Raw genomic sequence first — 25,404 nt, forward strand, 5'->3', positions numbered from 1 at the left:
TCTTGGAAACTTAGTGTCATTTTTGGTGAAATTGGTAGATAATATGCTGTTCAGTAAGGACTGAAAGTAGCAAATACTTCAAATATCTTCAAATGTCTGGCATTGAGGACTATCAGTAATAAATATTCCTCTTCAAAGTAGTTCATGCTGTTTAGGATTTTCTTTCTATCTGATAAGGTAGATATTTTACATATTGAGATTATATTCTTAATCTATTTTGAAGTTACAATCCTTGAACAAATTAGATAATCATGGAGTAAACTTTTTTCTTAAATACAAATGTATGACTTCTTTGTAATCTAATCATTTTGAGTACCCTGTACTTTGTTTCAGGTATACTTCATTGATTAGCAAGCTTAATGTGGACAATTGGATTATAATGTGGAAATGAGAATAAAATAATAATTTCTCAAAACACAATGAACTCATCTTTGAATAATTTTGACTATTAGTAATTTTTAATAATTTTAGTTTTGTTTAACTCTTAAATATCATATGTAACAATATATAATAATACTGAACCAATACTCAGATTAAAAAACAGAATACAGCTATTATCCCAGGAGCTTACTTTACAGACTCCATCACTACCCCCTCACACAAACACACACCAAGGATAACCAATATCCCAAATTTCAATACTATAGATTAATTTTTTTGGTTTTGATTTTAACTTTAACATAAATAGAATCATAGAACCATACAATGGTATTGCTTTGTACCTAGCCTCATTGATTCAGCATTATGTTTGTGAGATCCATCGTATCTGCGGCTGTCATACATTCATCCCATGACTACACAAAGTTCCGCCATTTATGCAAGCTACTGTTGATGTCACCTTAGATTTTTAAATTGTGCAGCTTCTCTGATTTATTAAAACTATAGGAAAAGAGAGGCACTATGGGGCTAGGGTTGTGGCTCAGTGGTAGAGCGTCTGCCTGGCATGTGTGAGGTATTGTGTTTGATCCTCAGCACCTAATAAAAAAAATAGATAAATAAAGGTTTTCCATCTACAATAAAATATATTTAAAAAAAAGAGAGGCACTATGGTATGAATTTGTCCCCCAAAGTTCATAGGATGGAAAAAATCCCAATCAACAGTGTTGAGAGGTTGAGACTTTTAAGGGTGATTCACTCATGAGGGTTCTGCCCTCATGAATGGATCAGTACCATTATCACAGGAGTGAGTCCTAATAAAAAGATGATTTCAGCCTACTTCCCTTTTCTGTCTCTATCTCTTCTCTTTTAAAGTCTTCCACAATGAAATGGCAGAGCAAGAGGGCCCTTGCCAGAAATGAACCCTCAATATTGGAGTTTCCAAACTCCAGAACTATAACCTAAATAAATTTCTGTTCTTTGTAATTTACCCAGTGTGTGATATTCTGTTAAAGCAATACATAATGAACTAAGACAAAAGCTAAAACAAGTTTTAATGGTATTTCTGAAATGCCTATATCCCTTAATGGATTCTAAATAAATATTTATTCAGCGTTTATAAATTACATCAAGGATTGTAAAGCCAGGACAATATTTCAAATATCTTACATTCTATTAGAAGGAGATTTAGTTAATATTTATTTTTATAGATTAAGGCAATTTTTTTCATAAATACCCTTAGGAAATGAAGCAAATATATACACACACACACACACACACACATACATACACATATGGGGTTGCATAGAAAGGAAAAAGGGGAAGACAAAGAAATGGTTGATGGCCTTAGCAAACATGTTAAATAATTGTTTAAAATCATGTTGAAAATGCCACTGAAGTTTGATCACTTCAAATCTGAAGGGCAATTCAGACACAATGTTGATTTTATTCCAAAAATCTGAATTAAAAATTCCTTCAAAATATGATTTGTACTATAAGTCAACAATATTACCACAAATGTATACCAGCTGATAAATATCTTTCTGAGGTTGATCCAGATATTCCATAGAAAATAGATATTTTTTAGGCAAATAGTAAAAATTCTACAAACGTTTTCAAATAAATCAGACCATAAAATTCAGTTAAGATATAATTATCAAAAATATTGCCCTTTCTTTAAACCTAAAAGCAGCTCAACTTTTCTTTGATTCCTCCATCATTTCATAAACTATGCAATAATTCAACACACACATATACATACTCTAACACCAAGTTCATTATTCTATAAAAACATTTGCTGGGCTTGAGTAATATGAAAGGGTCTATGCTAGGACCTATCATATAAAGAAGACTAAAACTGAGCACCTGCCTCAAGTAGCTTTTTTTAAAAGGGGACAGACAAGAAGTAGAGTAGAGCCCATCACTACCATGATAAAGATATGCACAAGAGGTAAGTAAGGGCACAGATGAGGGGCCCTCAGATCAGACTGGAAGGCAAATGAAGATGAGTGGTCCTGCACTAAGGAAGTTACTCCTGAGATACTTAGCTCATGGGGGAATGCAGAGAAAGCAGGCATGAACAAAGTGAGAAGCCTGAATGCAGTGCCTGATGGTGAGAAATTGGGGTATCTGTTAGTGTATGTACCAACTCACAGTCAGGATCTTGCCTTTGAGCATTCCTCCCCATCCTTATTTTTTCAATACTAATGCTGAACAATTGTTCTATTCAGTATCATCAATACGCAGCTAAAGTAATTGATCTTTTTTCCCCAAGTCCTGTGTCATTCCAGCTTCTGTTGTCATTCGAAAGAAGAGTCCTTTCTGGTGTATCAGATTCTGTGGTGCCCCAAATTCTATAATCCTTCCAGAGTCTAGAACAAGCACTCTGAAATAAGAAGAAAACCAGTTAAATAACCTGCAATCAGGTTTTCTGATCTTAGAAAGGTAAGATTTTTAAATTATCTTATGAATTAGAATAAATACAATAAAAAATTTTTAAAAAACAAATTACCATATGAGCTATTTCATTCCAAAAAATATAGATACTAATTAACTCGGGAAATAAATCAAGTTTTCTAATATTCTTCTAGCACTAGAGTTTTCCTCTAATTTGGAAAAGATCTTCTATATCATATGGGGAAATATAGTATTTCTAACACAGGTAAACTTTCTTATTAGAGGCAAACAATTAACGTGTTTCCTATAGATATTGTTTATTTTTTTTAAAACAAAGCATACCTGTCTGAATCAAAGATAGAATGTAGTCTATGAGCAATGGTCAGGATGGTGCAATCAGAAAACTCCTTCCTGATTGTGTTCTGCACCAAGTTATCAGTCTCAAAATCAATAGAGGCTGTTGCCTCATCCAAGATGAGAATTTTTGTTTTCCGAAGCAAAGCACGAGCCAGACAGACGAGCTGCCGCTGTCCAACACTGTAAATGTAAACACAAAAAATGTAAAATAATTTCAGCACTGGACTTTATGGTAATGACTCCTGTTCCCAAACCCTGATATTGTTATTCTTTTTTTTCTCATTCATTATTCATTCAAAAAATATTGTCTTCTATAAACCAAACACTTGTCTAGTTTCTAGAAATGGAGCAATGAAGGACAGACAAAAATCTGTGTAGAGTTTGGATTCTCCTGGAGGACACAGAAAATAATAACAAAAGAGATAATTGAGTAAGTGCATAATAATAGTAAGGGTACCAGTATAGCAGAAGTGTATTATAGAATTTTCATAAAAATATGTATATAAAAAGTGCTAAGAAGAATTCAAACGTGCATGAAGAGGGGTTATAAAATGTTGGCGTGGAGTGGACATGGAAGGCTAAGAAAACCCTCACCAAAGGAGTTACCTTTCAAGTCAAGGCCAAAAGTTAACCCCCAGATTTCTGGTGCAAACTTATTCCAGGCATATGCAAAACCCTTGAGGCAAGCAGGTCTGGCCTGGCAAACTCAGGAAACAGCAAGAGGTCATTGTGCAGAAACAGGATCAGCAGGGAGATTAATCAAAGAAGTGGAAGTCCTGCTGTGCAACCCTGAAAGGAGGTAGCTCATTTTCCCTGGGTCTCTGATCACCTGAGAGGGGCTGTCTTAAGACAACACACAGAGATGAAAATAATACCAACATTTACTGACGCTGCCCCTTTATTACCTGTCCCTCTTCCCCGAAGGGAACCAGCAAGGGTATACTTTAAACAATGCCAGTTCTAAAACCCTTGGAAAGCTCTGTTCTTGCAACTTACCTGAGGTTTTCACCACCTTCTGAGATCTCATGCAGCAGCTTCTTGGGAAGGGACTGCACAAATTCTTTTAAGTGACACAATTCCAGCACCTCCCACAGCTCACTATCAGAATAATTGTCTAAGGGGTCCAGGTTCATTTGAAGAGTTCCAGAAAATAAAACAGGATCCTAAAAAATAAAGTAGCCTTCTGTGATCTTATGGTCATATGAGTCAACACATTTTTTAAAAAACATATCAGAAAAATAACAGGGAAAAAGCAAAATGATCAAACCTATTACATTTATAAAATCCATTTTACATAAATAAATAAACTACACAGTATCCCCTCCCACCCAAATCTGCTGTTCTATTCCCCATGGTTTTAGTTACCCATGGCCAACCATGATTAAAAAAATATTAAATAGAAAAGTCCAGAAATATATAATTCAAAAGTTTTAAATTGCATGCCATTCTGAGTAGTGAGATCATATCTCCCACCATCCCACTTTGTCCTATACAGAATGTGAATCATCTCTTTGGTCAGTGTATCCACACTGTATAACCTACATACCAGTTAGTCCCTTAGAAGTCATCCTGGTTATCATATCAGCTGTCTCAGTATTGCAGTGCTTGTGTTCAAAAAATATTTATTTTACTTATTAATAGTTTCAAAGTGCCAAGTAATGCTGGCAACTTGATATGCCAAAGAGAAACACTCAAATGTTTCCTTAAAGCAAAAATGTAAAAGGGCACAGGGGTACATGCCTGTAATCTCAGCTACTTGAGAGATCAACTGGGGCAACTTATTAAGACCTTCTTTCAAAAGAAAACAAAAAGAGGGCTGGGCATATATCTCAGTGGTATAGTGCTTGTCTAGCTCATGAGAGGCCCTGGTTCAACCTCCAGGACCAAAAAAAAATGAGAAGAAAAAAAATTTAAAAATTTATGGTGCTCAATAAGGAAAAAATAATTGTTTGCTGAGGTTCCTAAGACCTACAGTAAGAATGAATCTTGTGTGAAACTCTCACAAAAGAAAAAGAAATTTGTATTAGTTTTCCTGTTGTACCTTATACTGAAAAAAGGAAAAAAAGTCATAAAAAACTCATAAAGATTATAAAGAAAAATTTAACCAAATTTAAAGAGAGAGAGAGTGTGGGGTGCATTCTCAAAACTTACTATTTTTTTAAGAGAATATGGCTATAACTGTTTGGTCGATAGTTATTATTATTAATCCCTCATAGTACCTAATTTATAAGCTAAGCCTTATCGTATGTATAGGAAGGAACATGAGCAAAATGGTTGGAAGTAAGGAGAGAAAGAGAGAGAGGAAAAAGAATAAGAAGAAGAAAGAGGAGGAGGAGGAAGCAAGAGAGGGAGGGAGGGAAGGAGGGAGAGAGGGAGGAGAGAATGAGGGAGGGAGTGAAGCAAGATAGCTCACCTGAAATGAGATAAGAGATACTGCTTTCAAAACAGGTCTTACCTGTGGAATTATATTGAGTCTACCACGAAGGTCATGAAGCCCAATTGTTGATATGTCTATTCCATCAATAATAATTTTGCCTCCTGATCTCTCCACAATTCTAAATAAGCTATTTGATAGTGTTGATTTACCTGCCCCAGTCCTTCCCACAATTCCGATCTGTAATGAAATGATCATAAACAGTTCACATGGTACATTTTGTAAAGGAACAGAGCCTTTGCTCTACCCAAATGTGTTATTTGTCACAATTAGATCCCACTGACCCAAATGTGTTATTTGTCACATTTGGGTCAGTGGGATCTAATTCTGCCAACTAGACTAACTTTGACTGGTATGGAAGATAATAATGTGTCTTCCCAAGATCCGTTGTGTGCAGACCCTCTTTACCCACTGAAAACACTCTGGATACTAAGTTTTCCCTCTAGCTTTGAGTGAGCTAGTTGCCACTTAACTAGAGAATCCCAGTCACCCCAGTGACAGTAGGTCATCCCCGAATCATTCTTGAACATCCAGTATATGGGCATCACTGAGGACGAGGTAGTTTAACTGGAACTTTCAGAATGAGAATTTTCTCTACCCTTCCTCCCCACAACAAACAAAAAACTAATTAACAAAAGGGACTGGAAACTGGTTGGAAAATCCGAAGGGATATCTGTAATTATCCCAGGTGTATTAAAACAACATCACATTAAATTATCAAGGGAACCACAGGTAATGTTAAGGGTCTTGGACTTCTGACCAAAATAATAAGCACCCCAGTGACTGAACATATTCCAATAGTCATAAAAATTAGTACACTATTTTCTGGTTGCTGATTTGTATATTGGTGTTAATAGAAGAACATTAGGAAAAGAATTGTTTTGCCCTAATGAGAGATCTTAAATCTGACAAAATGCATCAGAAAACAAAACCAAACCAAAATCTCTTGCATTAACTGGGGTAACCCAAATGCTAGAATGATTTTACTTGTTTCAATAATATTTTAGTCTTTAACTACCATGGCGGCAGACCTGGTTCAGAGTGTTGGAACAAGATGTTTAAGGTTACAAAAGATGAATCTCTGATAAAGCCCAAGTAGGACATTATTGTTATTTTTTATGTCACTTCCATTTATGTGTAACGCATCTTTTTTTAATGAAAATAATGTTTCATATATAATTGTAAAAAATTGAAGGAAAATTACAGAAGAAAGTATAAGATCACCAGAAATTATATCACCCAGAAGTAACAGCTATGTTTGATGACTATTCTTATATTTTTGCTAATGTGTCTCTTTACTTTTTAAAAGACAAAACTGACATTACACTACCAAATGTTTTTCAAACCATTTTTAAACCAAATTTCATCTCAATCATCAGAAAACATCATATCATGAACCAATTATCCCATTATAAGGATTTACCATATTTTAGGTGAATATTTACTTATTTTTGACATTTGCTTTATAGAGGAAGTAAAATAAAATGTACTAAAATTGTGTTTCATAATAGTGTACAATTTTAAAATGTATTTTTTCTTAAAAGAGGGAAAACTTGTTTTCTACTATCAACCACATGTCTTTATTCCTCTTATATTTATGAAATATCTTTAAAAGACCATCTTATAATAAATATTATATTATACTTAACAAAGTGCATTAGATATGATACCTTCTCTTCCCCATTAGTCTGGAAAGTGATGTCTTGTAATGCCAAACCAAGATCATCTCGATATCGAGCTTGATAATTAATAAACTCCACTACCCCTTTATTGGGCCATTGTACTGGAGGCCTTCTAGACATAATCCAGGGTGCCTTAAAACAAAGAAATATTCTTTAAGTTATACTTACAATAAAATAATACCTTCTCTTCCCCCAAAATAATTCTTCTGCATGCAACCAAAAGTGAGGAAAAATGATAAAAGACATTTATATATACGATTTTCTGAAAATAGTTTTCAATACTTAAGAATATAAAACTTCTCATCAGGTTATAAGAAAATTTTAGAAATAAATTTTTAGAGAGAGCAAAGCTTCCCATTACCTATCAAGTTATCAAGACAAACTTCCTAAAATCCTATCAAGAGGTTTAGGGTAACTCGAAATTTTAGGTGAGAGGAGGACAATTTGTCTTTCATTCATTCCCTAAATACTAAGTGTTTATAATGCCAATTGTACTTACTGGAGATTCAGCAAAGAGGAAAACAGATAAAGTGATCTTCCACTTTTGAAGGATATGTGCTAACAGGGAGGGAGACAGAACTACATAACACAGGAGGAGCATTGGATGAACAAAGTTTTGGAGGATAAGCACTTGGTAGAAGTGGTAGGAAGAGGGCATGATTGTGAGCAGGGTCATTAGCAAAGGCTACACTCACACAGAGAGGGAACAAGTCACAGGAAAGTCAGCAGAAGAGGATTCAGGGCAAAGAAAACTGTGTATGCCAAGGACCTGAGATGGAAGCCTGCCTGGAATACTGGAGAGACTTCAGGAGGTAGAACACACAGGACTGCGTGTACCTGGGTGGCTGGATGAACTATTTCATGGGAGGATGTAAGGATGGCCTTAGACCTTAATCTAAGCAACTCCATTTTAAAACTCCAGTTTGAAACCTGCAGTCTCACCAGGCACATCTATGGAGCCCTTCAGTATGGCCCTCAGGCACAAACAAGTCACTTCTCCCCACCCTGACAAACTCAAGAGTGAAGACTCTGGCATGTTGTCCTTGCCCTGATAAAAGTGAGAAGCAAGAAAATCAGGGAGGAGACCACCAGACCAGATGCTTTAACCTCAGGACGAATGATGTCACTGAGAAATCCAGTAGCAGCTGATAGGGATTGAAAAGACAATCAGAAGCTCCAAAATTTAGTATAAATGATGGAGCAAATGAACAGACTATTCAGCCAGCAGACAAGGATGCACACAATCCTGGGAGCCTGATGAGGAACTGGACTGACAGCCCAACTCTTCTCATCTGCTTGATCCTCTGTGTCATTCTCACCGCTCTCAAACTCTACAGCAGCCTCCTGATTTTGGTGAGAAAAGGATTTCTCCCTGACCACCTCCTCAGCCAGCCATCAGCTCCACCCCAGAAGCCTGCCTTGGTTCCTGACCTGATCGCCATGGTCTGAGTGAGTGTGCATCTGCTGGACTCAGAACCTAAGGCTTGAGACTTTTGATCTGACAATTGAGCTTCGCATGCTCTGTCATAAGCCTGTCATGATTAAGTGTGTTTGCAGTGCTTAGAATTAATCTAGAATTGTTTGCTGTGAATTGATTATGTCTATTGTAGTGCCTAGCATTAAGGATTGTCATTTTCTTGATTAAGAACCTATAGAGTGAAATGTATTGACTGATTTGAAAAAATCATTGAAAAGGGCAGAAACGCATGGACATTTTTTATTTCTCCTCCTCAACTGCATAAGTCGCACCTTTTGCCCATCGCGGCAGAGAGACAGATGGCCAATGTCAAGTTATACCTCAGGTAACATGAGAACTGAATATGGAACATTTGTGATCTAGGTAAGACAGGTTCCATGAAGTGGTGGAATCAGAGGTCTGTTTAAAGAAGAAAGGAACTAGAGACAGCAAGTACCGGAAAATGTTCCCGAGAATTCTTCTACAAAGGGAGCAGAGAAAGGGGCTCTGCAGGGGGTGAACAAGGTTATCTAAACAGATATACGTCTTCTTCATCAAGAGTTTTTGCAGGGGTATTTGTCACAATTTGCATCAAATTACATGAAAATGTTTTTGTTTTTAAAATATGTGTATACCTACACATGCATTATATTGTATTTTTCCAATATGAAAGAAATATATATTTATTGAAAATTTTCATAAAATAAAGAAAATGATATTTTTTATGTAAGTCATCAGATGGTAAATGGACTAAGCAAACTGAAATTTAGTTCCTAAAGATTATGAATATAGAATAATTGTCCATGAGAAGGAAAGGCAAGAGCTAGGAGAGAATGCAGAGGACAATTCAAAGTTTAGGAAGGAGCTGGAGGATGTGGAGAATACTTTAGCTTATTTATAGGTTGTGTAAAGTAAGGGAGTAGGAAATTAGAAAGGTAGGAAAAAAAGGTAGAGAGGTGGTTAATGGAGAAAGGTTTGAGAAGACAGGAAGAAATAAAACAAAAAATATAATTGGAAATGTTAGATTGTTATGTGGAGAAGATGTATTTCTTCCTTAGGGTCCAAGCAAGTGAGAGTTATATGCAAAAAAGGAAAAAGAAACTCAAATCACCTTCACTATCTGCCCTATTAATTTATGGAACTTGGAGAGGGAGGTCACTTGATGAGCAAAATACAAGGATAACTTAAATTTTATTCTCTATCAATAGTTAAATTTTTTGTCTTCCCAAATTATAGTTGATTAAAAGGAAGATTTATTTTCCTTCTCCTTCCCATTCACTGAGGTGTTAATGATGAGTTAATGAAACAGAAGGTATAATCACTACAAACAAAATTAATCTAAAAACTGTGAGGACTCTAAATAATTATAAGATGACTATATAAAGACTTTTTTTCACAATGTTAAATATCCCACAAAGTTATAATTGTAAATTGTGTATTTTACCCTATATCAGTAGAGGACAAACCATCATGTCTTTTGAAAACAGGTTATCCTATTTCATTCTCATAACTTGTTGAAACACCTTACAATTTGTGGAGAGTCTATTTAATCAGCAAGGTTTCTATTTATATTTTAGTGATATATACAATAATGGTGCATTTTACAGTATTTTTTTGTTTCAATGTCATTGAAATGCTGAATATTAGAATGTGAACTTAGAAATTGAAGGCTTTGTTTAAAATTTCGTTTTCAAGATGTCAACTGAAGGTGCATCACGCTGTCTTAATCCTACAACATTTATGGGTTATTGATAAGTACCTACCTCTTTATCAATATCTTCATATTCACACACTCTTTCAATGGACACTGCATTGGTTTCAATTTCACATGCCTTCCTTACCCAAAAATTCAGAGATTGAGTAATCTTGGGGATGAGGATAAGAGAGGAAGTAAGAGATTAATTCATATTCTTTCATCTTATATGTAAAAAGTAATACTGTATTTTATAAGGTTTCATTTTCTGAGTTTTCAAATGCCTCCTATCTTTTGTTACTTAACAACTCTAGAAGAAAACATATTTATACATATATACACATCTGTGTTCCTTCAAATATGTTAGACCTACAATATAATAAATAATGGAATGATTTGGAAGATGATAAAATGACCAGAATTCAATACATAGTAAAGAAATCCATACTTGGTGTAAGGAATAATGAATAGCAAGATGGATAGGATATGCCTCATAAAATCTACATCATAAATGCAAATAAAAGATAATTAATGACACTGGGGCATTCTTCTCTACCTTCCACCAGAAGGAAGACTCTCCTATTTTATTTCCTCATTTGAAAAAAAATTTATAGTCCTCACTATGGCAGTGTATATACTAAAATTGGAACAATACAAAGAAAATTAGGATGGTCCCTGCACAAGGATGACACACATATTCGTGAAGTGTCTGATATTTTTCAATAGAATATTACGTAGCATTAATAGAGAATAAAATTATTGTATTTGCGGGTAAATGAATGGAGTTGGAGAATATCCCCAAAACCAAAGGCCGAATGTTCCCTCTGGTAAGTGGATGCTGATCCATAACGGGGAGCGGGGAGACATGGGAAAAATGGAGGAACTTTGATGAGGCAAAGGGGAGAGAGAAGTGGGGCGGGGTCATGGGGGCAGGAAAGATGGTGGAATGAGATGGACATTATTACCCTAAGTACATGTATGACTGACTGCACATATGGTGTGACGCTACATCATGTACAACCAGAGAAATGAAAAGTTGTGCTGCAATTGTGTACAATAAATCAGAATGCATTCTGCTGTCATATATACCTAATTAAAATAAATAAATTAATAAAAGTTTGTAAACACTAGTTTGTTTTGTTTTGTTTTGTTTGTTACCGTGCCCTCAAATGTAGGTTCTCCAGCTTGTAACTTCAAGTTTACTTCTGAAAGTCAAAAGCTTTGGCTTTTGTTTTATCTTCAGTTTGGTCCCAACTTATATAATGGCCTATTTGTCTTGAACAGATGTGGAGCTCCTTAAAATGTTTCTTGAACCCACTTGAGATATATATCCACACATTTCACTGAAGAAATAGTAACATTTCATTATGGGATTTTGCCCCAACCTCTGAATATGTATTTTATATTCTCTTTCTAGAAGTCTAAGTCCAGAATACTGAAATGCCCCAAGGGTTTTGAATACAAGACTAAGGTACATATCCAAATCATCTAGACTTACCTGTGTAATTAATGTGTAATTCGTTAACCAGTTTAAGGCATTTACTCTTTCACAAAGGAGATATGGACACACTCTTACCAGTGCTTTGAAGTATAATATAAAATAGGGCTTAGGGGAAAATTCATAAGCAGAAGAGAAGTGGAGTGTATACTGCCCCCAGAGCTTGCACGTATCTGCTTGCTTCAGCAGGGCAAAGTGAACACACCAGCTATGGTGGGGAGAGACCATACCCCATAACCCTCTGTAATTATAAGGATGGGGAGCAAGAGACTTGTGGGTCATTATGGAAGGTTCCTGTTCCTCCAGGGCTCAGCCCATTCTTTCTGGGAGCTAACTGAAAATTGCTGAGCTAGCTCCTGGCTACTACCAAAAGAGAGGAAGAAATGAGCCTCCAGGGTAATCCAGATTTGCCTCTCATTACTTAGTTAATACAATCTATAATTCAGACAGGCAAAGGAGAAGAGTGTGTAATCAATTGCATTATAAACATGTCATGTATCACAAAATCATTATTACTTACATTTAGGGCATAGGATATAGACAAACCAACTATTGCTGAATCTATGGAATTGCCAGCCAGCACAGCAAGCAGAGCAGTAAAGAACAGCATTAAGTTGCCAAGAAATTCAAGCCTAATGGACAGCCACCTGTAATAAATGGAATGTTCCTGAGAACTGAGATGCAAAAGTTTTGGTGCAGTTAATACTCACTCTACTCTGGGAAATTGGGAAGAAAACATCAATGACTACTTTCTTTGCCTGCCCTCTACCCCCGTCCTTACTTGGAACTCAGTTAGGAACTCAATTAAACCCAGGATTATGACAATGATGCTAGCTTAAATAAAGGATTCATTCCTCTGCATAAAAGTTCACATTACTTTTGCAGAAGTTTGCTTTAAAACTTAATCAGAATTAAAAAGCAAAAGATAAGAACTTTAGCTAAGATGAGTTACTGGCAAATAAGTTACTTCTCCAATTACATACACTGTAAAATCAGATGCATTTCATACTGATTAAATTATTCTCTAAAAATTAAAATATGCCCAACTACTATTTATTATTTTATTATTACCTCCTTATAAGATTATAACTTGAAATTAAAACTACCATAGAAAAGTATACACAAACAAAATATATTCTACAAACACTGAGTACAACAGAAAGAATCATATTACTCATTCTAATAGCATCCTATAATCTCTTCAAAAAACAGAACTTTGTTTTCATATAAAGTAGTAAGTATGTGTCTTTTATATGGTATATATGTAGATATGATTTAACTTAAATGCATATTAAACACTAGAAAATATTCAGGATTTACATATATATATGTGTGTGTATATAAATACATATGTAACTAATTAATGTATACTAATTTGATGAAATGGCATTAGAAAACATTTTTTTTTTTTTTTTTTGGTATTCTGGATTGAACTCAGGGGCACTCCACTGAGACACATCCCTAGCCCTATTTCGTATTTTTTCTCTTTAGATACAGGGTCTCAGTGAGTTGCTTAGTGCCTTGATTTTGCTGAGGCTGGCTTTGAACTCTCGATCCTCCGGCTTCAGCCTCCCAAGCCACTGGGATTATAGGAGTGCGCCACTGCACCTGGCTAGAAAACATTCTTTCATTTAAAAGTCAGTGAACAAAGTATCTAAGAATAGACAAATTCTATGCTAGATTTATTGATGAAACGTACCTGTTTGAAATTACATTATTGTAGAAACAGACCAAGTTCTCATTCACTACCTCTCTGTTTTGCTGGATAAACCTCTGTTCATGTCCGAATGCTCTAATAGTGGACACTCCCAATAAAGTCTCACTGAAGTGAGAAATGACAGGGGAACGGGACGCTCCTGACAACCGTCGAATCTGTCGAGAGCTGGCTATGTAGTATCTCTAATCAGAAGACAGAAAGAAGTAGTTGGAAAGATGTAGCAGAAGTTGCTTCAGTGACTTAAAAACTACAAGAACCTTATGTTGTGACTTAAAGTGACCCCCCCCCCCAAAAAAAAAGCTTGCATCCAAATTCTAACACCTCTGTCTGTATCTGTAAGCATCATCTTATTTGGAATTAGAACCTTTGCAGATGTACATAATTTAAGGATCTCAAGATAAAATCATTCTGGATTTGTGGTAGGCCCTTAATCCAATGCTGAGTGTCTCTACAAGTCTTGGTAAAGGACTCAAAACAGAGAGAGAATGCCATTGTGGTGAATGGCAGAACTTAGAGGGATATGTCTACAAGATAAGAAAAATGCCAGGATTGCCAACAGCCCAGAAAAGTAAGCATAAAGCATGAAACAACTTATCCTTGGAGTCCCCAGGAGGAACAACCCTGCCTGCATTTTGATCTTGGACTTCTGGCCTCCAGAATTAACAGAGGATAAATTTCTCTCATTTTTAAGCCACCCAGCTTTTTTTTGTTACAGGAGTCTTAGAAAACTAATACCCCTTTATAACAGTGAAAACCCCAAATTATGGACAGTAGAACTAGGACATAATTAGAAAAAATTTCACTTGCTTGGTGCTCTTAAGTGACCATTATTGAGTACCTACAATAGGAAAAGCTCTGTGTCACATGCTGAAAACATGACCAGGCAGTTAACCCATTAAGTGAGGGAAGCTGACCAAGGGTACCTATGATATTTTTTTACCTGAACAAAATTGCAAAACAAAAAGCAAATCCATTTATTTTTTCCTCCATGAAAAAGATATAGTATAACCAGAATTATGATTGAGTTACTCCCCCTTAGCCTTAGGGATTATGAAGAGTTTGGAAGGACTATGTCCTAAATTAACTGAAATATCATTAACCATCCACAGAAAATTGCTACCAATTGCAAATGAAAATCAGGGATTACAGATCTTTTACTTTTTTTTTTCAGAAAAATCTCCATATCTGGAATTTCATGTAAAATCCCTGATTTTAATGTCTTTATTTTGGTAAAAACGCTGATCAAGCAAAACAAACATGTATCTCAAGCCATTTATAAAACTATCAGTTCATAGTTCATAAACTCTGCTCTGTACTAAATGCTCTGGAAAATACAAAGGATTATCACATTCTAGAGACTGCAAAGGGACTTACCAGACTGTCTAGTTCATGGATGCTGTTTTTGGAGACATAGACCCTGAGAGTAGCTGATTAAGGGTGAGACACTTATCCCTAGGTATATGTATATATGAATACTATATATCCTTAGAGTTTTTTTTTTTTAAAATTCATTGATCTATAGAAGCCATGCAGTTCTTCCATGGAACTCTCCAGGGAATCTAGTTTAAGCAGCTCAATTCACAATAGCAAGACTGTGGAACCAACCTAGATGCCCTTCAATAGATGAATGGATAAAAAAAATGTGGCATTTATACACAATGGAGTATTACTCTGCATTAAAAAATGACAAAATCATAGAATTTACAGGGAAATGGATGGCATTAGAGCAGATTATGCTAAGTGAAGCTAGCCAATCCCTAAAAAACAAATGCCAAATGTCTTCTTTGATATAAGGAGAGTAACTAAGAACAGAGTAGGGTCGAAGAGCATGAGAAGAAGATTAACATTAAACAGGGATGAGAGGTGGGAGGGAAAGGGAGAGAGAAGGGAAATTGCATGGAAATGGAAGGAGACCCTCAGAGTTATACAGAAGTACATACAAGAGGAAGTGAGGGGAAAGGGAAAAATAATACAAGGGGGACAAATGAATGCCAGTAGAGGGGGCAGAGAGAGAAAAGGGGAGGGGAGGGGGGATAGTAGAGGATAGGAAAGGCAGCAGAACACAACAGACACTAGTATGGCAATATGTAAATCAATGGATGTGTAACTGATGTAATTCTGCAATCTGTATATGGGGTAAAAATGGGAGCTCATAACCCACTTGAATCAAAGTGTGAAATATGATATATCAAGAACTATGTAATGTTTTGAACAGCCAACAATAAAAAATTAAAAAAAAATTCATTGATCTATAGAAGCCATGCAGTTCTTCCATGGAACTCTCCAGGGAATCTAGTTTAAGAACCAATAATCTAGATCAGTTTCTCATACTTTAGTAGAAATCACCTGGGAGGTTTGTTAAAATGCAGACCTCTGGGTCCCATACTGAGATATTCTAATTCAGTAGGCCTGGGTTTACCATACTTTGAATAGCACATGTCAAGTGAAACTGATGATTGCACAGGGAAGAGAAGTAGAGCCCAGAAAGGGAAGTTATATTCTTGGTACAGAAAACAAGAAGGTGACAAGAACACAAGGCTCCTGAATCCAAATTCAAGTATCACCTTATTCAACTTCCTAGGGGGTTCTAGATTCTTTCAATCCTGGTCACCCTAGTAGAGTTTACCAACCATGAGATCATCACATAAAACTTCATTCATGACGTGTGTGTGTGTGTGTGTGTGTGTGTGTATTTTTTTAAGTGGATAAAATTGACCCTCAGTAGCATTCTTCTGTTTCCAGATTGATTTTTTTTAAAAAAAATAAGACATAATAGTCTCTGGCCTTTGGAAACATGATCAAAAAGACAACATGTGGTCTCCTAAAAAGTAACTTATAATACTAGTAATATAATACATCCATAGTACATAGGTGATTTTGCACTATTTTCTACCAAAATAGTGCAAATGATCCACACAGAAAGTGGAATATAACATAGGCCATGCAGAGAGTAAGATCTACATAGAGAGAATAGAGAAAACATGTGAAGTAGGTGGAATAATAATAGCACATGTTCAGAAATAAGAAAATAATTAACATTCTGTCTTGAGCAGACTAAATTCTAATATGAATTTAAAAAGTTGAGTTTTTGGAAAGGATTTGAACTACAAAGATGGTATCCTTTTGTGAGAAAAGCTTTAGAATATTTTGATATTCAATTTAAAAAATATATTAGTAAATTGTGTTTACTTACTGTAGCCTCACAGTCACATAATTTTGGAGTTCAAATTGGTTCATTGTATTTTAACATACAAATAACACATGAATAACATGAGAGACATATTTAGTTCTTCCAGCAAAAATTTGCTGATATCTAGGATAATAGGACAAAAGGTACTATCTGTTTCTGTCTTGATTATGCAGGCAAATTAGCATAGCTTAGAGACAGCATGGACTGCTGCTCTTCTAGATTTACTGCACTATGACTATTGAGACTACTTTTTCATGGATGGCTCCCAGCCAATGACTGGATATGAGAGAGAGTGTGAAAGCAGACTCATTCAGAAGTCACATGGGACCCACCAGTGGTGACCTTGGTTGAGATCTTCCCTTTGAACTGAATGCACCTTTAATAAAAATGCTCTGCAATGACAGACTTTTCCTCCCCAATTCTTCTAGCTCTTTTTCCCTCACAGGTATCACACATACATTGCGGTCCAAGAGTTCTCCCAGCTAAGCCTTTTCCTGTTTCCTCTTCTTTATTTTGACATGCATTTCCCAAAGTATATCTATAGTATAATTCACTTCTAGGACCCTGCTTTTTGGAGAATCTGAACTAATAGTAAGTTTAAGTGGGTGTAAAACTATATTGGACTATAGATGCATGCTATTAATATAAATAAAAACCCAAATACTTACTTGTATGGTGAAATATAAGAAAACCAAGGGAATAATCCCAAGAATGAAGAGTGGGAAAGCTCCCAGGATGACCAAAATTGTTCCGATAACATCTAGTGTATAATTCAACCAGGTCCGTAAATAGTAATGGAAACGTATATCAATTATAAACATATCCTGAAATAAAAATTGATACCAGATCACTTTATTTTGAACTATGACATGGCTTAGAATAGAGAAAGAAGAAATATATCCTTTAATGGAAAATGAAAAAGAATTTACCAAAATGTTACAATTAGATGACTAAGCAAGTCTAACTACACTCTTTTCCCACCACTATACATTTTTCTTACAGTCCATAGGCTATGCCACAAAGCAAGTCTTCACAAATACAGAAAAATAGAGATATTACACAGCATTCTATCTGACCATAATGGAATGAAATTTGAAATTGATGACAAAAAAAAGACAAGCTACTCCAACACTTGGAGACTAAACAATATGTTATTGAATGATGCATGGATAACAGAAGATATCAAATTTGGAGCCCGACCCCAGAAGATGGAGATTAGAGCCAACTTTTTCTTCTATCAGACGCAGAGTTTCTGGTTTGATCCCTAGCTCCTTGATCCATTTTGCATTAACTTTTGTGCATGGTGAGAGAAAGGGATTCAGTTTCATTTTGTTGCATATGGATTTCCAGTTCTCCCAGCACCATTTATTGAAGATGTTATCCTTTCTCTATTGCATGCTTTTAGCACCTTTGTCTAATATAAGGTAGTTGTAATTTTGTGGATTGGTCTCTGTGTCTTCTATTCTGTACCATTGGTCTACCCACCTGTTTTGTTACCAGTACCATGCTGTTTTTGTTACTATTGTTCTGTAGTATAGTTTAAAGTCTGGTATTGCTTAGAATTGCTTTTGCTATTCTGGGTCTTTTATCTTTCCAGATGAATTTCATGATTGCTTTTTCTATTACTGCGAGAAATGCTGTGGGGATTTTGATTGGGATTGCATTAAACCTATAGAGTACTTTTGGTAATATTGTCATTTTAATGATGTTAGTTCTGCCTATCCATGAACAGGGTATATCTTTCCATCTTCTAAGGTCTTCTTCTATTTCTCTCTTTAGGGTTCTGTAGTTATCATTGTATAGGTCTTTCACCTCTTTTGTTAGGTTGATTCCCAAGTATTTTTTTTTTGAGGATATTGTGAATGGGGTGGTTGTCCTCATTTCCATTTTAGAGGATTTGTCACTGATATACAGGAATGCCTTTGATTTATAACTCTGATTCAATGTATCAAAATCTCTGGGACACTATGAAGGCAGTGCTAAAAGGAAAGTTCATTGCATGGAGTTCATTCATTTAAAGAAGAAAAAGTCAACAAATAAACAAGTTGACATTACATTTCAAAGCCCTAGAAAAAGAAGAACAAACCAGCACCAAAAGTAGCAGAAGACAGGAAATAATTAAAATCAGGGTGGAAATCAATGACATTGAAACTGAAGAAACAATTTAAAAAATTGACAACATCAAAAATCTAGTTCTTTGAAAAAAAGTAATAAAACCGAAAAACCTTTAAGAAGGAGGTTGAGAAAACTCTAATTACTAAAATTTGTGTGATGAAAAAGGAAATATCATGACAGACACTATTGAAATTTCTAGAGGCATGTGATCAATCCAAACTGAGTCAAGAGGACATACACAATTTAAACAGATGAATTTCAAGCAAGGAAATAGAAGATGCCATCAAAACCCTATCAACCAAGAAAAGCTCAGGAGCAGATGAATTCACAGTTGAGTTCTACAAGACCCACAAAGAAGAACTAATACCAATATTCTCCAAATTATTTCATGAAATAGAAAAGGAAGGAACTCTTCCAAACTCATTCTATGAAGCTAGTATCCTGTTACCAAAACCAGGCAGACACACATTAAGGAAAGAAAATTTCAGATTTCCAATTTTCAGATTTTCAATATTCCTAAGGAACACTGATGCAAAAATTCTCAGAAAAATTCTGGCAAACCACATACAAAAACATTAAAAAAACAGTGCACCATGATCAAGTGGGGTTCATTCCAGGGATGGAAGTGTGGTTCAACATGTGGAAATCAATAAATATAATTCATCACATCAATAGAATTAAGATAAGAATCATGATTATATCAATTGATGCAGAAAAAGCATTTGACAAAATATAGCACCCTTTAATGTTCAAAACTCTAGAAAAACTAAGGATAGTAGGAAAATACCTCAACATTGTAAAAGCTATCTATGCTTAACCCAAGGCCAACATCTTTCTAAATGGGGAAACATTGGAAGCATTCCTTATATAAACTGGAACAAGACAGAGATAAAGGACCTAGGAATTACACCAGGGACCCTGCATCTAATAGAGGAAAAAGTAGGCCAAATCTTTATCACATCAGATTAGGCCCCAACTTCCGTAACAAGACTGCTAAAGCACAAGAAATAAAATCAAGAATTAATAAATGGGATGGACTGAAACTGAAGAGCTTCTTCTCAGCAAAAGAAACATCAATGAAGTGAACAGAAAGCCTACATTTTGGGAGCATATTTTTGCTACCCTCACATCAGAAAGAGGAGTCATCTCCAGAATACATAAAAACCTAAAAAAATTCAACACACACACAAAAAAACTCAATCAATAAATAGACTAAGTAGATGAACAGACACTTCTCATAAGAAGATATACATTTGATCAACAAATATTCAACATCTCTAGTAATTAGAGAAATACAAAACAAAACTACTCTAAGATTTCATCTCACACCAGTCAGAATGGCAGTTATCAAGAATACGGACAATAATAAGTGTTGGCAAGGATGTGAGGGGAAAGGAACACTCATACATTGCTGGTGGGACTGATGCAACCAATATGGAAGTAGTATGGAGATCCTTAGAAAACTTGGAATGGAACCACCATTTGACCCAGCTATCCCACTTCCCCACCTATACCCAAGGACTTAAAGTCAGCATACTGTAGCAACACTGCCACATCAATAATTATAGCAGCTCAATTCACAATAGCTAAACTGTGGAAGCAACCTAGATGCCCTTCAATAGACAAATGGAGAAAGAAAATGTGGTGTATATACACTATGGAATATTACTCAGCATTAAAAGGGAATGAATTTATGGCATTTGCAGGTAAATGGATGGAGTTTGGGAATATCATGCTACGCAAAGTAAGCCAATCCCAAAAAACTAAAGGCTGAATGTTTTCTCAGAAAAATGGATGCTGATCTATAAGTGGTGGGGGAATGGGAAAAATGGAGGAACTTTGGGCAAAGGAGAGGGAGAGGCGAGGAGGGGAAATGGGGGCAGGAAAGATGGTGGAATGAGATAGTCATCATTACCCCAGGTATATTATATGTATGATTGCACATATGGGGCCATAGTGCATCATGTACAAAAATGAAAAGTTGGGCTGCAATTGTGTGCAATGAATCAAAATGCCTTCTGCTGTCATATATACCTAATTAAAATAAATACATTTTTAAAAAGAATATAATACAGACCAGATCTTAAGATTTTTAATTTATTTTTTAATCATTAGTTATATATTGATTATTGTTTGGAATAATGTTTTGAATATACTGTGTTGATTAAAATATATTATTATAATTAATTATGTTGATTGCTTTTCACTTTTTTATTGTGTCTATGTGGAAGCTTAAAAATACATGTGATTTGCATTCTAGCTATTAAACATGCAATTTTAAGTGCTTAATAGTATGTAACACATCAAGAAACCCTCCAGGGAAGCAGGGACATGGATCATCTCTGTCCATCCCCCACTCACCATAGGAATTCCCAGATATCTCCACATGTACTTACATTTTCTTTCCCATCTTAGCCTTAAACCAGTGACTGTCAACTTTATGTATGTGAGAAAAAAGAGTTGTAGATACCAAAGTATATGTTGTTCTTTAATTATTTAAGCAATCTTCAAGGTAATTTTAATTAAATGCTTAAAGTATGACACTCTTACACATCAATTACAAATTTCTTAATAAATTTGACAATAAAATCTACACTAAACACATTCCCAGAATTTTATAATAACATTTTTACAAATGATATTACTGCAAAGAACTACACATAGGTTATCACTTTAAGTATGATACTTGACAAGGAAAGTCTTTCCTTACCTTGGTGAACCGATTGATGATTTGACCAATGGGATTGGTTTCAAAATACTGGAGTGGGAGGTGTAACACATTACTCAAGAGCTGAGCATATAAGGTTCTAGAAGCAGTCAAGGATCCTCTGGTGAGTACACAGGCTCCAAAGCAGACAAAGAGACCTAATCACAAACGTTGTTAGGATCAGGTTCACATCTTAAAGGAATTTTGTGTTTTAATTCTCAAAAGTCTGCTTATAATGACATTTTTAAAAATAGAAAATCTAAGTGTCATACTTAAAAAATGTACAATTGTGGACCAAAGCAAATGTAAATGTAAATGTACTTGGTGCATTAGAAGCAGACAGTCTGATGGTTTGCATGCTACCATAGGTTTGTGGTTAAAGATTCCATACAAAATGCACGAAAGTTAATAAGAGATCAATCTGGTTCACAGAATGTTAGCATCCTATTAAGTTTATAATGTCCTGTGGGAAAATGTGGTTGTCACTAGTGTTGTCAGCCAAACCGTTCCAAGTTCTCTCAGCTTCTAGGTACATGGTGCATTTGTACCCACTGGCCCCTTTGTGATTGATAATACTAAGCACATAGTTCTGAACAATGAATTGTGACATTACCACATGACACTTCCAGGTTAGAGTATTTAATTGCAGATGCCATCCCTGTTACAGTTCTAATTTCCTTTATTCAGTGCCTTCTAACATTGAAATGGTGACTGAATTGCTCCTTCAGTTTGAGTCCCTTGGGCAAGAAAGTCCCTTTCTCAACTCAGTGGACACAGGGTATGAGAGAGGAATAAACATTTTTTTGATGTCATAAGGTACTTAGATTTAGTTGGTGGGAGGGTTATTTTTATAATAACTAAAAAGTTCATTTATATGAAATAAATGGGAAACTTTAGTGAAAGAGGTTAGAAAACAGTTATTAGTACCAACACAATGTTGATTTTGACAACGTATAACAAAAGACAAGCTCAGAAAAGAGCTAACCAATGTATGAGAAGAAATGAGAGTCCTCAGCTTGAAGAACTAGTAGGGCTTGAACGGAAATGTTGGGTTACAATGTTCAGGAATTACTTTGTGACCCAAATTGTTTCATGCAGAGTAATTCAAGTACATCTATAGGAGGAAGTTCTTTGAAAACACATTTCCATTACCATGTGAAAACTGAGAGGGAAAACAATGAGGAAAATAATAGAGATAATAAGTTAAAAGGGTTGTGGACACTTCCTTTGATCCTTTGGTTAAAGTGTGTTTAAAGATCGAGGCTTTTCAGTTGGTTGTATATTTGGGATAATTTCTTATAATTTATCTTCTCACACCTGTACAATCTTTTAAAATTCTTTAAATTGTTTAAGAGCTATCTTGTTCTCAGATTGTATTTAGTTCAACACATTCTGCATTTACTTTATGAATGCAATATTTGAATCTCTGAAGATACTAATTAGACATTTGAAGGTTCTCTTCTAATTTAAATATGATTGTTTTCTGGATTTAGCTGCTCTAATTTGCTGACTGTTTTTTTATACCATTGGTATGACTGAAATACAGGATCATTTTAAACAACTAAAGGAAAAACATATTTGATGGGGCTTTCTTTTGCCATTGCTCACATTTATTTCCCCAAACATTTCTCTCCCTTGAATGTGAGGGCTTACTTCGAGGTTCACTTAAGTCGGAGTATATGACACCAGAAGTCTTCAATTTGGAATATAGACCCAGCAGGCTGAGGCTTCAAAAGCCACAATAAGAAAGCTTTCCTCTATATTTGCCACACACTCTACTATTCCTACTTTCCTCTATAAACATCATCTTTCTGGTTTCATTGCACTGTTCCTGTGTTAGTGCTTACTTTGGTTGTGATGGCAGTGGTGGTGGGTGTTGCAGGAGATGCTGATGGGCTAGTGGAATAATGCCTTAGTGAGTTATTTTTAATGACTTCCATATAATTTGATTTTATTCTTTGCAACCATAAAAACTAGTGTTTTTCCACAGCTCTACCAAGCATCTCCCTCTTCTTTAGAGTTTCTCCAGTATTTACTCCTGGCTACAGGTTCCACCCTTGATTTTCTACAGGTATAATGGTTTATGTAGAAATTTGTCACTTTGAAATTCCCTGAAGCCTTTCCTTTTATATTTATTCACTATCATTTCAGTGAAGTTTTGTGTGGTAAGTAAATGGTCCATTCAGTGATTTTAAAGTGCAAGTAACAGTATACTCTTTAAACATTACATTTTGGGAAATAAGATATCTATGTTTTATACCTTAGATCAGGAAATAAAGTCCCTAATAGTGAGACATAAAACACAATAGATTAGGGATGTGCAGAGTATCCTACAGATTTTAAAGCAAATAGCTGAGACCCAAGGAAAAATGCTCAGAGCGATTTATATTTTTAGAAAATGAAGGAAGATCTTTAATATTGTTACAAAATATAAAGTTTTCTGCCTCAGTACTCAGGTTCTGTTCAAATATTAGCCTTCTATATTATTTATAACAGATCTAGAATTAACATGTGAAAGTACTGTTTTTGCCTTTAAGTTAAAAAAATTGTTTTGAGCTAAGATAATTTAAATGAAGATAATGTGAGTATAGCCTGCACAAGGCCCTGCATTCAAACCCTAGCACAGGAAAAAAAAAAAAAAAAGAATGTGATTCAGGACCCAGAGAGTTCTTTACGTAAGCCATTCAAATAGCTCTGATCTACTAAGCTTTCGCAAGTTATTTGGTTGCTACTAAGCCTTTCCAAGTTATTTAGTTCACAACTTACTGATTCTTCATACAATTGAGTATATAAGTGATTCATTCTGTTTCTCTGGGTTTTTATTTCTTTATGAAGGTTTCCAAACTTCGATTAAATAAATTAATATGCTTTTTTTCTTGTTGATCTATCTTATATCAATTTAACTCTCAGCACTCGCTGAAAAGAAATACTAAAAAGGAAGAAGAAAAATCCTGCCCCTCTCTCTTACGCATGTCTATTTTCCCTTCATATTCTTAAAGACTACAATGTCCATGTAGAAGGCTCTGTTATTTTTTTTCTGATTTGATATTACTGTCTCTCAAGTTGGCTTCCTTTCTTATAAATGAAACTAGTTGCATTTATTTTTTAAATTTCCTTATATTTATACTATGCTTTTAAGTATTCTTGTTCTTTCAAATTGCCTAAAATCTTTGAAGGATTATATAGTACATGTACATGTAATATAATTATACTATATATATAACATGTATGTGTGTAGGTGTGTATATATGTATATATGTTGTATATACATGTATATATATTGTATATACATGTGTGTGTATATATATGTGTGTATATATATATATATATATATATATATATATATATATGATATACTCCTTCATTCTCTAACAATTGCATAATTTCCTACAATGTGTTCTTTCCCCATCTTTCTCTCCAAGATGTATCTTGGCTACAATCAGGATTCTTTTCTTAGTTTTCTTTCTCCTTCACATTTCACAATCATTGAGAACTTTGAAACACTAACTTTTTATTTCTAAGTTTGGTTTTGCTATATCATGATTTTATGTCCCACTTTGAAAGCAGTGTATCACAGCCTGAAGTTTTCCAAAGTATATTCTATAAAAGGAATGTTTTTCAAGATGTTAATGGGAAAGAACATTTTTTAAATATCCATAGTCAATAGATTTGAGAAATATCAAGTCAAACAATTAAACAGGTCAGTTTATCATTTAATAACCTAAAACCTTTAATGAAATCCAGAAAGAAAATTTCAGACTCAGAAGAATACAGTTTCCACTT

At 35.0% G+C, this 25,404-nt stretch overlaps 1 protein-coding gene and 1 non-coding gene across 2 annotated transcripts in view; one reads left to right on the forward strand and one right to left on the reverse strand.

Annotated features, from left to right (window-relative positions):
* Positions 1–436: 436 nt before the first annotated feature.
* Positions 437–25,404, reverse strand: part of LOC124083724 (multidrug resistance-associated protein 1) — a 90,450-nt gene continuing 65,482 nt past the window's right edge. The window contains exons 19-28 of the mRNA XM_046430466.2: positions 21,625–21,779; positions 17,468–17,623; positions 13,592–13,791; positions 12,413–12,539; positions 10,465–10,566; positions 7,234–7,377; positions 5,585–5,743; positions 4,126–4,292; positions 3,115–3,309; positions 437–2,761 (exon numbers count right to left, since the gene is read on the reverse strand). Coding sequence (XP_046286422.1) covers positions 2,623–2,761; positions 3,115–3,309; positions 4,126–4,292; positions 5,585–5,743; positions 7,234–7,377; positions 10,465–10,566; positions 12,413–12,539; positions 13,592–13,791; positions 17,468–17,623; positions 21,625–21,779 — 1,544 coding nt within the window. The 3' untranslated portion in view covers positions 437–2,622. The remainder of the gene's footprint in view (positions 2,762–3,114; positions 3,310–4,125; positions 4,293–5,584; positions 5,744–7,233; positions 7,378–10,464; positions 10,567–12,412; positions 12,540–13,591; positions 13,792–17,467; positions 17,624–21,624; positions 21,780–25,404) is intronic.
* LOC124083832 (U6 spliceosomal RNA) lies at positions 11,012–11,114 on the forward strand. Its single transcript, XR_006848934.1, has one exon. It is a non-coding gene; the product is annotated as a U6 spliceosomal RNA (small nuclear RNA).

The sequence above is a fragment of the Marmota monax genome, unplaced genomic scaffold, assembly GCF_021218885.2.
Source record: "Marmota monax isolate L192 unplaced genomic scaffold, Marmota_monax_Labrador192_F-V1.1 WCK01_AAM20220418_F8-fsc00016, whole genome shotgun sequence".
NCBI classification, from domain to species: domain Eukaryota; kingdom Metazoa; phylum Chordata; class Mammalia; order Rodentia; family Sciuridae; genus Marmota; species Marmota monax.